We start from the raw sequence: 15,064 nt of genomic DNA, 5'->3' as shown, positions 1-15,064 counted from the left end.
TTCCTTCCTGACGTTTCTTCCATCGAACAAAAAAAAAAAAGAAAAAAAAAAAGAAAAAAAAAAAAAAAAAAGAAAAGGGAAAAAAATAACAGCTTACTGGTGTAACGATCCGCGCCACGTTCGCTTAAAACTCTCAAGAATCGGGAGATCGTTGCACTCGCTATCTGAAAGACTGCAGTACGATAAAAATCTCATTGTTCGCTTCCCTTTTTTTTCGAACGGAAAGGACATCCTTCAAGGGACGGCGTTACGCATGGAAAAATTCAGTCGTGCTAAAATTTCGATAGAAAACATGAAAAACTTTTCTCTAATCCCTGCTCGCGTGTGAATTTCCCCTTTTCACGCGATAAAAATTTTCCTATTCTCGGCGTAAAAAATGCGCTATATATTTATCGTATAATATATTGTCGCTGTGGGCCGGTATTCGACGTACTTGGAAATTTGGACAATTTTAATAAAATCCAATAGAGCCGGAGGAATGTTGCTAGCGTTACACGAGCGGTGGAAAACGAATGGGAGTAATACCATCCTCTTCGGCGGTTTTTCTACGATCGTGAACGCGTTATCGGCCAAGCGTTATCTCTGCGAGACATCCCTCGAAGGAAACGTCGATATATCGAAGGGGTTTTCTTGGCGTACTCACTATGGGCGTAAACTACTTAATCCATACAATCGCTAGATTACAAGTATACGTAACTGCACACTGATAAGAATAAATTCGAGATCCAGCACTGATAATTCACGCGTCGACTTTATCAGTCGGATCCGGGCTCTTAAACCTAGAACGCTCTACTTTTAAATTTCAACGGTGTGCGTGTACGTTTCTTTCTCTCTTTCTTCCTTACGAATAAAACGTTCATGTCAGCTACATCTAGGTATCTGTTAATGGGCACTCGTTAATTGCACTCGTCCATGTTTTCAACGCGATTAGACGAGACAGCCTCGTATGCGACTTTACTTTCTATAAAATATTGTTCGTATGACAATTACTCCTTTTTACCATAACGCGTACGATGGAAATCGAGACGTGCTTTGTATCGTTTAGCTGGAACCAAAGAGAAAACGGAAAAATCTTCAGTTAAACGACCGAGCGATCGTTTCCCAATGTAGCGTTGCTTTCGTTAGACGGAAGTCTCGGCCGAGGTAGTGCCGTTAATCGTTAACGGGCTGATGCTTTCCTTCGAGCGTATCAAGTCTACCTGAAACGATTAAACCAAACATCTCGCATAATTTCGCGAAACACGCGAACGAGAAGCCGATCGTTACAAGCATCTACGTGCGCGAGAATCTTCGAAAGACTCGCGATGGTAAATATTCGTTTGAATTCAACAGTTTGCCGTTATCTGTTGCAAGATCGCGTTGTTATCTCGCGAAAGGCTAATTATCGTCTCGCGAATTTCCTCATTCAGAAATAGACACGTGAAATTGCACTCGAAAATGCATGCAAATAATTGACTTGTGAATTATAACAGTGCAAACGACGAAGTCGAAAACATGCAGGAATTGAAGTTCATCCGACTTTATCGTGATATTTGGATATACGTATGTACAATATAGAAAGATCAAATCCACTGAAATCTTTTCTGTTTGCTTCTATTTGAATACTTATTGGCGTACACTGCATGCTGCAACTTAAACATGCGTCGGATACAATCGAGAATAGATTTGAGAGAGTGGGTCTTCTTCTCTAACAGAGCCGTCGTCGTTCCTAAGGAGAGATCTATCTAAGACGGCTCCGAGGGTTCCGTGCAGCCCCCTTTTATACTCTTACTCACAGTAGCGTACAGAGGGTATGTTGCATGCCGGTGTATTGGTGCTCTTGCTGTGTGACTTGCCATGTGATTTATCAATTTGGTGATCGTGGTTGGTGGTTAGAATTTAGAGTCATTTACGTTTGTCACCTTGATAGAGATCCCACTGTCGTCTTCGTCCTCCTCGGTCATCGTAGTCAGCCTCGTAGTCTCGTCGGCCATCAACGAGTTCTCTTTCTTCGAATGCTTCTTTTGCTTTCCCGCGCTAGATTCCAGAGACAATTTAACAACGTTTGTTTCTCTGTCTTTTTTCACGTCGTAATCAGAATTGAGCAATTAATCGATTTCTTTTGTAATCGAAATTATCCAATGCAATCGTAATCGTTAATCGATAAATCATTGTTAAGACACATCAATAAGATACATGAATAATTATCGTAACTTGTAATCGTTAATCAGCAACGATTAATTTATAGTTTATTACGACTAATAATGTATATTTGTACAATGAACATTGCATGATATACATTATAAGAAAAAAATGTATAACTCTTTTGTATTCTTGATTAAAAATGTAACGAGACATGTTTCACAAGTACCTCTCCAATAGTTATCATATAATGCAAACTTGCAAATCGTTCACTTCAGTATATAATAGTTCGGATGTAGTAAAAAAATAATTAGTTTGTACCGAATGGAGTACAATAAAAAATGTAATTATTTCATGATTCTTAAATTAATCATAATGTCTGATGACTCGTTTTCTTCATTGATCAACGATTACCAATTATTTAAATATCAGCCTGATTAGTCAGATTACGTTTTGCCCGATTCTGATCGTGATCGACTACACGTACTTGATCAGTTTCACTTGTTTCATTTTGTCGTTCCCTTCGTTCACTTGCTGCCAAATCCCGGTTTTGTTCACCTCCTCGCTAATATTGATGCTCGCCATCGGGATCTTCATGATGTTGCCGTTCGCTAACGAGATCTGTATATTTCCTGACGGTCCGTATCCCATGGACTCGTTCTGTTCCTAAGGGACAAATCGCAAATTCAGCTTTACGCTTTGTTTCTCGTTCGTCACGGGAAAAGGAAACAAACGAAGCCATGCATCGGAACTTGGCATTACTCTTAATTACTACCGTACTCCACAGAGCCTCGAAGAACGGTGGGTCGTTGGTAATAAAAGCAGTATTTCGGTTAGCATCGTTCGAGCTGGAAGACGAAAAACAAAAAGAAAAAAAAAAAAAAAAGAGAAGGAAGTGAAATTTGCATTCGGCTGAGAACGAGCAGGTATCGCATGGAAGAGTAGCCTTCGTGACTCGTGCAGAGCCGAATCACCTCAATTATTTTATTTTATTTTATTTTTTTTTTCATTTCTTTCTTTCGTGACACCTTACACGAATTACAGTATCAACGGAGCGAATCGCTGGAACGATGTTCGAGATCTGTGACATCGTCGCCGCGATTTGCGATCATATTGTTATTATATTGATGTTTATTATTCTTTAAAATATATCGCAGTGCACGACGTCTGAAGTTTTAATGCGTAATTAAAGGTGTGATCTTCAGCAGGGAGGGATTTATATATATAAATGTTAAAATTATTCTCGATGCTATGGACGTGCGCTTATGGTCACGTACCGATGATAGCCGCAGGATTCGACGACCACTGGGTACCTTTATGTCCCTGGCATTTCCACATCGACTTTCCCTTGATTGTCCGACTTCTGAGTGAACTTTACCGTTTTTTCTTTTTTTTTTTTTTTTTACATTTTCCTCTCCCTGTTTTCGTTTTCTCATCCGAAAAATCACGTGCGTTTCCGTGACTTCCGCGCATTTAAGTTACAGTGTTTTTACAGGAATCTCGTGCTTGGAAATACATTATCTGTCGAAAAAGGTGGGGACAGTTTCCATTCGATATCGGAAGATTCATTTAATTTTAATCCAACGTGTAGTCTGACGTTCTATAGTATGTCCGGGGACTTCGGAGATTGCATGCAAACGGAGTGTGTTTGACTCGTGTACTGTGTGTCAAACGTGTCGGTAAATGCTACGTAAAGGAAGAGCTGGGATTACAGAGAGATTTGTGTGTGTTCTTAAACAATAATGTATTTTCATATGTCAAGGTATAGGCAATCCGTGTTCGACGATACATCGAGCCGATACATGTGTGTCGAATATGTAGCCGAAACATTGGCACAGTTTGAAACGATTGGCTTCTTTGCATTGTCACGGAACGATCATGACGTTTCGTAAATTCATTGTCAGTAGAAAAAAAAAAAAAAAAAAGAAAAGAAAAAAGAAGATTCGTTCTGCGTTTCATTAAAACGTTTCTAGGCCGGCGAAAGATAAGTAAAGTTTACGAATTTTTCAATGGTATAAATCATCTATTTATAAATCATCTATTTATCTGTTTAGTAATTGAGCTACAATAACAACGTTTATCTACGTTTCGAAATTTAAAATAATCCAATGTCCAAAATGCTGTTATTCGAAGGAACAACCATTACGCGTTATTAATACTGGTCGGAGTATTTTGGCAGGCGCAGTCGTGCGCGACGTGAGAGGATTTACTTTTGGTCGAGACATTTTCTTTTTATTTCTATCAAATTTCTGTCACGTTCAGGCACGTTTAGTGGCGAATTATTATTGCTTCGAACCGAGAGGGACGTTAACGAGAACAGCGATAAGAACGACGGGCGAGGTGAACTTGTTTTCTAGAAATACGCGTAGCAAAGTTTAGGCCACGTGCACACGATCGATCGTTAATATATCGCGCTGCGTTCGTCGTGTTTTCGGCAAAACGCGGGCTTGTCGTAGTCGCAGACAGTGACCACGGGGCAGATATTCGCCACGCGATCACTCTTTTCGTGCTATTTACGACCAACGATGGTATTTAGTATTCGTCTCATGGTGCTAACCTCGCCGCTCTCCAATTGTCGAAGATCGTCGGCGTGTTTCTTGCTCGGTTCCGGCATTACGTCGTCCAGGATCTTCAACTCGCGTTGAGTGAACATCAAGTCTAAAGACTTGCGTATACCGATCATCACCACCAACTGCGTAAAAATATCGTTTGATTAGAAAACTGCGTTAAAAATATCTTTTGGATTAGGAAACTGTGCAATTTTGTCTTTATGTTTATTTATTCGTACGGGATTTTAGTTTGTTGGTGTTTGATAAACTGGAGATTGGGACGTGTATTAAGAAATTAAGGATTAATACACGTCTTTTAGTACGCGACTTTTGGTTTTGAAAATTCCCGAATATCACAGGTGAACGACTTTTACTGCGACAGAAACTTTCAAATGTTGCTTTCTTAACATAAAAGCACATTTAATATCTCCAATTTTGAAACAAAATATACTTTCGAATGTCCAACGCTATATTTAAATACACACGTGATCATACTGGTATTGGATATTAGATAAAGAATACAGGATTAAAGCTCGGATTCGTTTGTTACACGCGAGACAAATGGTTTCTGTAAATGACTAACCATCAAAGGGAACAGAATGGACGTGCTGCTGAAGGATTTAATGATCCACAAGCAGGCCAAACAAGTCAATTGTATCGTTGTAAACAGATGAACTCGCTTCAACGGTACCTGCAACAATTGTACAACAATTACAGAAGATCCGATCCCTTTTCAGCAGCGCATGAATGACGCAGCGTTCAATTATTTTACCTGTCGGAGGAACATATAGTCGGGTTGATATTTAACCGGCATCAGCATGATCAGAATCCTGTCGAAAAATTGCAGCCCCTTTAGCGAAGCAACTCCCATGTAAAGGAAAACACCAAATAATACTGGCATCGGTATGTGTCTCAACATCGGCGTGAGCAGCACCGAGCAGCCGATCATCAAAAAGATCAAGATATGGGTGGCTCGTTGCTCGCGGACACCGAGGAACTGTGGCTTTTCACCGGGTGCGGCGCACTCCGATTCCAACTTCAACGAGTTCACGTGATTGATGGAGAGTACGGTCGCCGCGACGAACCAAGGCAATCCCATTACCGAGCAGATTTCGATGAGGATCGCGAGAATGAACAGATCCAAATGATAGCCGCATCCTTTCTAAATGCGAACGGTACATTTTAATCGACACTTGCGGATCGTTTTGGAGATGGAGGGGTAGAAACTTGCCTTTAACTTGTTCTCCTTCCTATTGACTATCACCGCTGTAATTTGTTGATCCATAAAAATCAGTATAGTGCCTAGGAGAGCTGGCAGACACGCGACGATGGCGCTCCACCACGGGTTACTTTGAAAAGGCCAGATGATCCATCCCCGATCGGCCAACGTCGGCTTGAATTCCTCCGGTACCTCGAGCTTCGGCGTCGGGATATTCACGATATGATCGAGCGTGCTCATCGAAAATATCGCGATGATCACCGCGAAATCACTCACCACCTGCCTGACCTGAATGATGACACGCGACGTATGAAATTTTGTCCCTAGATTATATTTGAACTCGCGAATATTGTTCCGTCTCACACACTATGACACACCATCATCCACACTCGCCTCGCCTTACATCTCATACACCCACGTACGCACACTACACTCCAAGTCAAAAGACAATCGACAACGTTTGGAAGATTCGTGAGAATCAGTCATGAAAAGGAATCCGTAGAGACAACAACGTTATACAATTAATGTACTAAATATAACACACTAATAAAAAATTAATAATATAGACAATAGTATAAAAAAGAGACGAACATTTGAACCAGTTAGTATTCGTAAAGGGATACTAACGCCGTGGTCAGTAAATTCCGTTTTGGAATTCTGGTACGGAACAAATATGTATAAATCGATGATTGGATTTTATGCATTTTATACAAAATCGGATTCTCGTGTGTTTATGCTAAAATTAGAAAAAGTTAAAAGTGCAAAGAACACGCGTATAGTATAATATGTAGCAAACGTGTACAGACGTTATCGCGTGGCGATCGATGTGTGACATACCTTCGACGGAAAGAAGAGAGCGTTCTTGAAATCTTTGAGCTCGATGGATAACAAGAATGTGCCCATGAATAGTATAATTGACATGAGGAACACATCGGGTATGTAGTGCGGTAGGTTGCAACCGTCGCCCATCAGCGTGCCGTTGTAACTCTGAAAGGAAGTTAACGACGTTCTCATCAAGTGGTACAACACCGCGCCGAGTCAGACCGTGCGGTCGGTCTTAAGATCAAGGTGCCTCGGGTTGCAGTTAGTAATTTCGTCTAACGAGTAGCTCTAACGTTATTGTTCAATTAACCTGGCATGTTTTTTGATCGAGCGCCGTCCAATTAACGTTGTCGTAGCTAGACGGCAGGCTGCCATTCGGCGGTTTACACCAACATTCGTAGTTGAACGGCTCGTTCGCGTGAGTGTTCAAAGGGTACTTCTTGCCGATGGACAATACGTTTTCGATGGCCTGAAACACGCGAATCCTTAGTTTAGATTTTCTCTCTCTCTCTCTCTCTCTCTCTCTCTCTCTCTCTCTCTCCCTCCCTCCCTCTTTCTTTTAAAATATTCTCGATTAAATGCTGACAAATTAAAGTTTAAGAGCGTTCGATTGTCGTTGCCACCTTTTTTTAGTCAAGATCGAGGCTGATCGAGCTTGCGTCCAGCGGTTTCGAAGCCCGTGGAGAACGCTTTCATTAAACGCGTATACCGTGCGATTCGTGACCCAAATGCCGGCGATTTCGCTGATGCCGCGATTCGCGAAGCACACACCGTTACACCACATCCAATTAACCCGCATCGGCGACAGAAGGACACGGTTGCGCAATTAAGAAGGCGACGAGAATCGAACGGAACTTTGTTTGATACACTCCTGAATGGAGAAGTTCTCCATCGAACGCAAGCAATTGGAAATTGTTTGGAAAACCATCGACAAATTGAAACCTTCGAGGCACAAAGTGCGCGCAAGTCGCATACTTTTTTAAAAAAGATTTGAATTCAATTCGCGAATGTGAAACGATTCCAATGTTTTCGAATGCTTCCGAATAATTGCGTTCGATTGGGATAACTCATCGCCAGGAATAGCATCGAATCACGTACCTTGTAGATGAAGATAAACGCGATCAAGGTGGCGAAGTTCTCCTCGGTGAATCGCGTGATGTAGCACACGAAAGCACTGGCATCGATCGCCACGAGAATCAGAAGAATCAGGGTTATCCACGAACCGATCCAGAAGCGAAACGACATGTAGTTCCAATCCGATTTCCTGCAACGATAACGACATCGTTCATCGGGATCATTTTGTGACACGTATCGGTGGGGGCATACTCACTTGCAAAATTCGTAGACTATCGTCTCGAAGACTAAAACTGGGCCGGTGGAGCCGAGAATGGTGAGTGGTTGTCCAGAGAAAAATCCGTAGCCGATACCGCAAACAAAACCGGAAACCAGCGACTCCATCGCAGCCATGTTTTTGCCGGTTGCTTCGCCGAGCAAACCACCGAACGTAATTATAGGCGAGAGGCAGGCGAAGTACAGGAAGATAAAAGAGGCTACGCATTGTAGAGCCAACGCGTCCTTGAAGTCGGAGAAGTAGAACGGCACTTTCCTCTTTACGTCGTTTATCAAACCGCCGAAAAGCCTGCCGCTTCGCGAGAGACCGGATTCCTCCCTCAATTTTTGCTCGTCCGCTTCCTCGTCCAGCTCTTCCTTCGGTTTTTCCTCCTTTGGTCGCTTTCTTACATCCTGAACAAATCGATCGGCGTGGAAGATGCAAAGATATTAACATTTTAAGTATCTCTATTTGTGTGATTAATTGATGATAATTGATATCTCTTCAATTCTGGAAAACATTTTTTCCAAGTAGGTCTAAATAGTATAAATATATAAAAGACTAATAGTAATATCTACAAATTTTGTATAGGTATAAATAAGTGAACATAAGTTGATATCTTCAACTCTGAAAAAGTTTCTCCCTCCAGGGGACCATTTATAAATAATATAAACTATAAATTCGAGAAAGGATTAATTTTGTGAAATTTCTCGACATATACTTTACCTGCGAAGGAATGGCGGCAGGCGGTTCTATTCTGATCGTAGGATCCCATTCCCCTGGCGGTAAAACCGTAACAGCGTCCAAGAACTCGTCGATTCCGGCAAGCAGATGGTTTCTGTTCTTAGCTTTGTAAGCCACGTCGTGGAAGACTTCGTCGGACATCAAGGTCGCCATAGCGCGGCCGATCTCGTGAAAACCGGTGATTCCTCCCTACGATTAAAGAAAAATGAAGGATTAACTCTCGAGCAGTATAGATGATTACAAAAATTTAGAGCAAAATTAATTAATTTAAAATCCTAAATTGTTATGATCTCCAATGTACCATGTTTTAGAATTAAAAGAAACATGAAAAATCTGGCCGATTTTTGGCCTTCCTCGAAATAGAATTATAATGAATAGAATACTGACAAATTAAAACGAAGTGTATTTATTCCTGCGTTTTTAACTCGTGCAAGGATCGAGCAAAAATTATATAATTATTTATTTATCGAGGGTACTTCAATTTCTTGAAGTTTCATAAAATTACCGAGAAAGTACCGATCCATTGGAATTTCACTTCACAATATAAAAGCTAGAATAGCTTAAAGCAAATTGCGACTGAAACGTTGATCTTCAATTGGTTAAGAGATTACTTTCTTCGTTTTTCCACTTCTTCTAAAAATGTCACTGTTCGTTATCTCAATTTTATACCATTATTGCATTACCGACATTCAATTTTTCTTATTTCATTCTCGTTTATGTCAAAGGAATTCTACCGGCGCATTTGAATCAATTAAAATACTTCCAGGTCCAATATCTCCGTTCGGCGGATGCAGAAAGGATATCGTTTCAATAATCTCGCGTTTCACGATGATCGATAAATGAAAGGTAAAACAATTCCTGGAGAGGAAACGCGAGAAATCATTGGGGAGTCGATCGAGAAACAGAGAGATTTCGAAACGATAATCGAACTCTCGTCGGGGCTTTGGTAAAAATTGCTTTGTGCATCGGTCTTTCGAGACCGAGAATGGTCCAGGCAATCAGCGTAGACAATTGCTTCGTTAAAACCTTAATTACGCGAAAGGAGCTTTTCATCGAGTTAATCGAGAATCTACGTCCCCGTTGATAAATGTACACAATTGAATGTTCTGCCAACGATGCATGCTATCATTGATATCCGAACCGAAGTGGTTCTACTTATTGACAAAGCGTTTCTATTAAGATTTTTTTTACAAAGTACAGCCCCGTGATTCTCGAGGGAACTGATATCGATGCAGTTGCTAGAATAGTCAGGTTTCATCTCTACTTTGTACTTCTCGATTCGAAAATACCTGACGTTATCACCAGGTTGTCTTTAGCAATTAAATTCACTCGTAACATAAATTTTGGCGAGTCTGTATCTTTTTTTTCAAATCAAAGTACAGTGGACTAGATATTTATACTATTGTATCTTTATATTTTAACACTGGAACTACCAAAGTAGTGGTCCAAGTGACCAATTTATAATTGTTTAGAGCAATTCTGCAAACTTTCAAGGTAGATTTCTAGAGATTTGAATGATTTTTATAAAATATACGAATAGAAGTTCTCCTATTCCTTGCGCTCTAATTTCTCCGATAAAATTTTTATGCTTTAGTCGTCGGTAATTCTAGCGTTAATTACTTGATTACGTTTATTATATTTATTATATTTATTTTAAACCTAATACTTTATAAAATAAATTAAAAACATATAAAATAAAAAAATATATATGACAAAATGCAGTACGTATAAAATAAATATCCAAAGCGAAATGATTCTATTTATTGACAAGATTTCTGATCTGAATCTTACCGTAGGTCCGAGCAGGACGAATATAAATCTTGTTGGCACAGGAACTTCCGTCAAGTCGCCCATTATTCCCGCTTGGCTTAGCCGAATGAAGGCTGACAGAGTTTTATCTAAAAAATCCACTTCCCCTACGAGAATGTTGCTCGCCTCGGCCCCAGCTGGTATTTTCCGCATAAAATGAGTATTACCCTGATGAAGACAGCACAATGCAAATAACAGTTTTCTGCCTGGCCAGTCCAAATTCGGTCGTTAGTGTCTACGAACCTTGTGATTCGCGTCCCCGTTCTCCAAGGCGGACGAACTGTGATTCCGACTAATTGATACGCTGCTTGGACTCCGGTCCATCCCGTTGCTGCCTGGTTCTTGGCCTGAAAGAGATCTAGCTTACCGCCTACAGTCTTTTTCCAAGGTAAACTACAACGAGAAGCCGCGTGGGTATCGTAACCGAGAGGAGGCTGCACAGTTTTCCATTTCCTCTCAATTACCATCTCTGTCCGCAGAACTGTTAAAAGTCGCAGCCCACGTCCACGTGTCGAAAGCGTTTCCGAGTTGCGGGAACCGGACGCCAGAAACTTCGGCCGGACCATGAAGAATCGAGAGTTTTACGACGGCACAGTGACGGACGAAAGAAGGAAAGTTTAAGCGATAAGCCACGTTTCTAAGGAAACTGAATTATTGCTCAACGGACCTGGCATCGAAGGATATTTAAAAAAGAAAAGAAGCGAATTGCTATGAAATTATAAGAACGTCAGACAAACTCTAGAGCAATGAAAAACCTGTGATGTGCCTTTTAAGGCCAAACTTCACGTTGAAAAAACTCCAATTTTCGTAATTTCCTTACGTAAATAATGGATTCGACGCTCAACTCTCAAGAAACAAATGATTTACTTTCATGAGTTCTTAAGAAAATGACGCCTGGTCGTCGATTAAAATCAACAATTTTTGTAACATCGTCATATGGTCTTCAGCATATGGAATTGATCAATACGTGTTTTAGAATGAATCACGGCAAAGAAGTAGTATCAACATTCGTAATGTATTACATAAATTAGACAGTATTCAATACGGGTGTGCGAGAACCCGAGAATATCGAAAACCCGATGGTCGAGACGAATCGGGAAGAGATCGAGCCGGATTGGGTCAGATTCCCGAAAATTTCGAAATTCCCGAAGGAATCGGGTTTCCTGAGGACTCCGAAGGAGTCGAGATTCCCGAGAATTTCGAGAACCCGGCTACCGTTTCTCGAACTATTCTACAATGCTGTATAGCAGCCTACGAAATGTGTAAATACATAGTTCAATTTCTTCTGCCAGTTATTGGAAACACGAATTCTAAGAATCGTGCGACCTGATGTATACAAACGTGTGACTGCGTGCTTAGTACTTGGACATTATGTACGCTGTTGAGCAGTATCGCTGAGAAATTCGGGCAGTTCAGACGTATATTTCAAAATCTGTGTGAATTTAATAAAGATTAAAAATCTTTAAAAAAAGTGTCGAACGATAGTGAGAGTAAAGTTGTGGTAGCAGGAAGTAGTGCAGAAGATGTCGTGCAAAGGAAGAAGGGAAAGAGAAGCCCCGTTTGGGAACATTTTCAAGAAAAAGATGATACAAAGGCGGAATGCACGCATTGTCACCATGAATTTAAAACTAAGTATGCACATAATACTGGTTTATTACGTCATTTGAAGCATGTGCATTCAAACATTAGTATATGTATTAGAAAAGAAACTGAATCGATATAAAATTTGTCGCGGAAGATTGTTAAAGATGTAACAGAAGGAATTGCTCAAACGATGGTTCTAGACCTGCGACCTTTCGATATAGTTGAAGGCGTGGGTTTTAACGAATTATTTAAGCTTGTTCCCAATCCTTTCCCAAATCCCGGATCTTTCGAGAATCTCGAAATTTTCGGGTATACGTCCAGATCCCGATATTTCGAGTTCTCGCACACCTCTAATGATTAATCGTACTTCGAAATAGATCACAGATAGAGTGGAAGCTATATTTAATAAGCTCTATTAAGTTTCTTCCAGCGTTTCTGTTACAAATTCTATTTTGTGCGTTGACTCTCAATGCGAAGGCTTCCACTTGCGGAAGTAGCGTGGCGAAGTTTTCGTTAAATGTCATGAGCACGGTAATTCAACCCTTTCGAACCACTGGATTCCAACCAATACGGCAAACTTTTCCGATTAATCAAGCAGCTGAAGCCACTCGTGGACAGAGTCGATTTTATTTCCCGCGTTACCACTTGCTCTCGAGAAACGTTCGCCATGGTCGCGCGAAGCGTTCGCGATTTTCCCCGCAACTCGCGACACTCTCGTCGTTTCGAAATTCTGTTGTCAAAGGGAAGAGCGCAGTTGCATAGCTTTTCTACGGGAAAATCTACGGCGACGAGAGGGTACTCTGCGTACGTTACGTTAGAAAGTAAGAAAAGTGCCAAGCACAGTAAAGAAAGCAGTTTACCGGGGTTACCGGGTATGGCAAGGAAGCGGCTACCGGCATTCAGCGTTGGCCCACTGCCGTGACTTGTTGCGCCGGCGATCGCCGGGGCGGAATTCGATTCCTCCACTAAAAATGAGCATGAAACACACACCAGGGTCGTCCTTTATTTACAGAGGAAGGAACCAAGGAGCAAGGAAGTCCCATTTTTACTCAATACACTACTTGTTTCGCGAACGATTGCGCGTGGAACTTACCAAGGGTTGACAAAAATTGGTCATCCTATAAATAATATTGTTTCCTGTCTCATTTTATATAAACATGCACATCTTGTTTGCATGTAATTTATTTTAACTAAAGATTGAATTGTAAAGAAATTTTATTCCGTCACGACAGTACTTCCGTCATACTACAAACTAAATATTAAAAATATTAACCTAGAATTTTTACCGTAGTTATCGTACTGAATTGATTTTTCACCAACAGATTATAAATCTATTTTGATGCAAAATCCACGTTGAATGATTTTTTAATTAGAAAGAAATTGCTTAATAAAAAGTTAATTGAAAAATGGGAAAGGGTTGTAGCAATTAATTTTTTTGCACTAGAAATTAAAGTAAAAAAACTAACATTATTTACAGGATGACCTAAAGTAAAGCTTTGTGAATATTTTTCCTTTGGTAATGCTAAACGAAAAGATCCAACGTTTTTGAACTGTATAAATGTTACTTTGAGATTCTCAATAAGTTTTAATTTTCTATAAATCTCACTTTCCAGATCGAGTTTTGATTACCATTGTTGTAAAGAATCTATTGATTTGAAATAAAAGTTCCTATTGATTTACAAATAGAGATATAGGGATTTCAAAAAATTTAAATTGTTTGAGATATGGTAACAGTTTGAAGTTCTTTCTAATCAAAATTGACTTTAATTAATTGATACTAAGATCGTACACTACATTTTAGATAATATGTTCTTACGTACAAATCAAAAGGAACTTTCTAGTTTTTTGCAGCGATATACTTATAATTTTATAATATTTTGACTTGAAAAACAAGTTTGTACATTCCAAAAAGACTACAACTTTTTGTTTGGTAATTACACATAGAAATTTGCGACCTGTATTCATTTTTCGACTCAGGATAGTCCAAGTTCCAAATAGTTCGCAGGCGCAACTCGTTCGCGACATTTCAATTATACTTATCGTTTAAGGGGAAAAAATAATCGAAAGTTGTTCGCATTGCGAAAGAAAGGGAAGGAAGATTAGTTGGAACGCTGAAAATACAGAGAGTTAGTCGATTAAAAGTGTGTGTGGTACAGTTAGTAGTACAAAGTATGATATCGAGTAGTTGAAGTGTATACGTTGAGTCACGTGCATATTATACAATTAGAGAGATCATGCCTCGCGATTAGTACTGCGAAGGTTCACCTACGCGTTCCCGCGAGCGTGCACTTCCTTTGTATCGCTTCTACCTCGTGAGAATCGTGAAAAGAATCGCTTGGATTGCCTTCGTATCCGTGCCGTGTGGCGTGTCACGGTCGGCAGTAGTAACGTCCGGCATTCATCAGACGCGAGCGTCCATCCGGATTTGCTTTCGCGCTTTCCGATCGATAATAAATCCTCTCCGTGCAAATACTTAGCTACTGTAAAACACTGAGAAGTTGATAGAGAGAAGGATAGTGGGTGATGCGTAATCGACGTTCTTAATCGAGAAACATTAGATCGTTATTGTTATTACGGTTCTATAATATATACAAAGAGAGAGTGAGAAAAGAAAGAGAGACAGAAAGAGAGAGAGAGAGAGAGAGAGAAAAGAAAGAGAGAATTGCCAAGAGAAACGAGAGAACGAAAGACACTGACTTTGTGCTCTACCGATTAAAATTTATAAGAACAATAACCACCTGACAATCTAACCTTTTAGTTGACACATCGCGAACCATGTTGTGAATCCGACCACGTGGGGAATGCCGAATTCGTCTGATTGAAAAATAAGAAACAAGCGTGAATGTTGACATGTACCACGAGACGAGTCGGGCAATGCACCGATGG

The 15,064-nt window shown here is 40.3% G+C and overlaps 1 protein-coding gene and 1 long non-coding RNA gene across 13 annotated transcripts in view; one reads left to right on the top strand and one right to left on the bottom strand.

Moving 5' to 3' along the window:
• Positions 1 to 993: 993 nt before the first annotated feature.
• Positions 994 to 15,064, bottom strand: part of LOC122536768 (sodium bicarbonate cotransporter 3) — a 37,386-nt gene continuing 23,315 nt past the window's right edge. For 7 of the 12 annotated variants that reach the window (XM_043669425.1, XM_043669432.1, XM_043669424.1 and 4 more), the window contains 14 exons: positions 10,838 to 10,941; positions 10,577 to 10,762; positions 8,768 to 8,974; positions 8,042 to 8,454; positions 7,810 to 7,975; positions 7,022 to 7,180; positions 6,727 to 6,876; positions 5,902 to 6,177; positions 5,443 to 5,832; positions 5,254 to 5,361; positions 4,679 to 4,813; positions 2,609 to 2,787; positions 1,902 to 2,016; positions 994 to 1,199 (listed from right to left, as the gene is read on the bottom strand). In XM_043669425.1, the coding sequence (XP_043525360.1) occupies positions 1,122 to 1,199; positions 1,902 to 2,016; positions 2,609 to 2,787; positions 4,679 to 4,813; positions 5,254 to 5,361; positions 5,443 to 5,832; positions 5,902 to 6,177; positions 6,727 to 6,876; positions 7,022 to 7,180; positions 7,810 to 7,975; positions 8,042 to 8,454; positions 8,768 to 8,974; positions 10,577 to 10,762; positions 10,838 to 10,941 (2,666 nt within the window). In that variant the 3' untranslated portion in view covers positions 994 to 1,121. Of the gene's footprint in view, positions 1,200 to 1,775; positions 2,017 to 2,608; positions 2,788 to 4,678; positions 4,814 to 5,253; positions 5,362 to 5,442; positions 5,833 to 5,901; positions 6,178 to 6,726; positions 6,877 to 7,021; positions 7,181 to 7,809; positions 7,976 to 8,041; positions 8,455 to 8,767; positions 8,975 to 10,576; positions 10,763 to 10,837; positions 10,942 to 13,038; positions 13,144 to 14,929; positions 14,993 to 15,064 lie in introns of all 12 variants that reach the window. The other 5 variants (XM_043669433.1, XM_043669423.1, XM_043669428.1 and 2 more) reach the window with 4 other exon arrangements.
• On the top strand, positions 1,195 to 12,931 carry LOC122536771. The gene is made up of 3 exons (XR_006308470.1): positions 1,195 to 1,790; positions 2,847 to 3,078; positions 12,921 to 12,931. It is a non-coding gene; the product is annotated as an uncharacterized LOC122536771 (long non-coding RNA).

The sequence above is a fragment of the Frieseomelitta varia genome, unplaced genomic scaffold, assembly GCF_011392965.1.
Source record: "Frieseomelitta varia isolate USP_RPSP 00005682 unplaced genomic scaffold, Fvar_1.2 scaffold_870, whole genome shotgun sequence".
NCBI classification, from domain to species: Eukaryota; Metazoa; Arthropoda; class Insecta; order Hymenoptera; family Apidae; genus Frieseomelitta; species Frieseomelitta varia.
The sequence above is the reverse complement of the archived record's forward strand: the minus strand, read 5'-3'. Positions and strand labels throughout refer to the sequence as shown.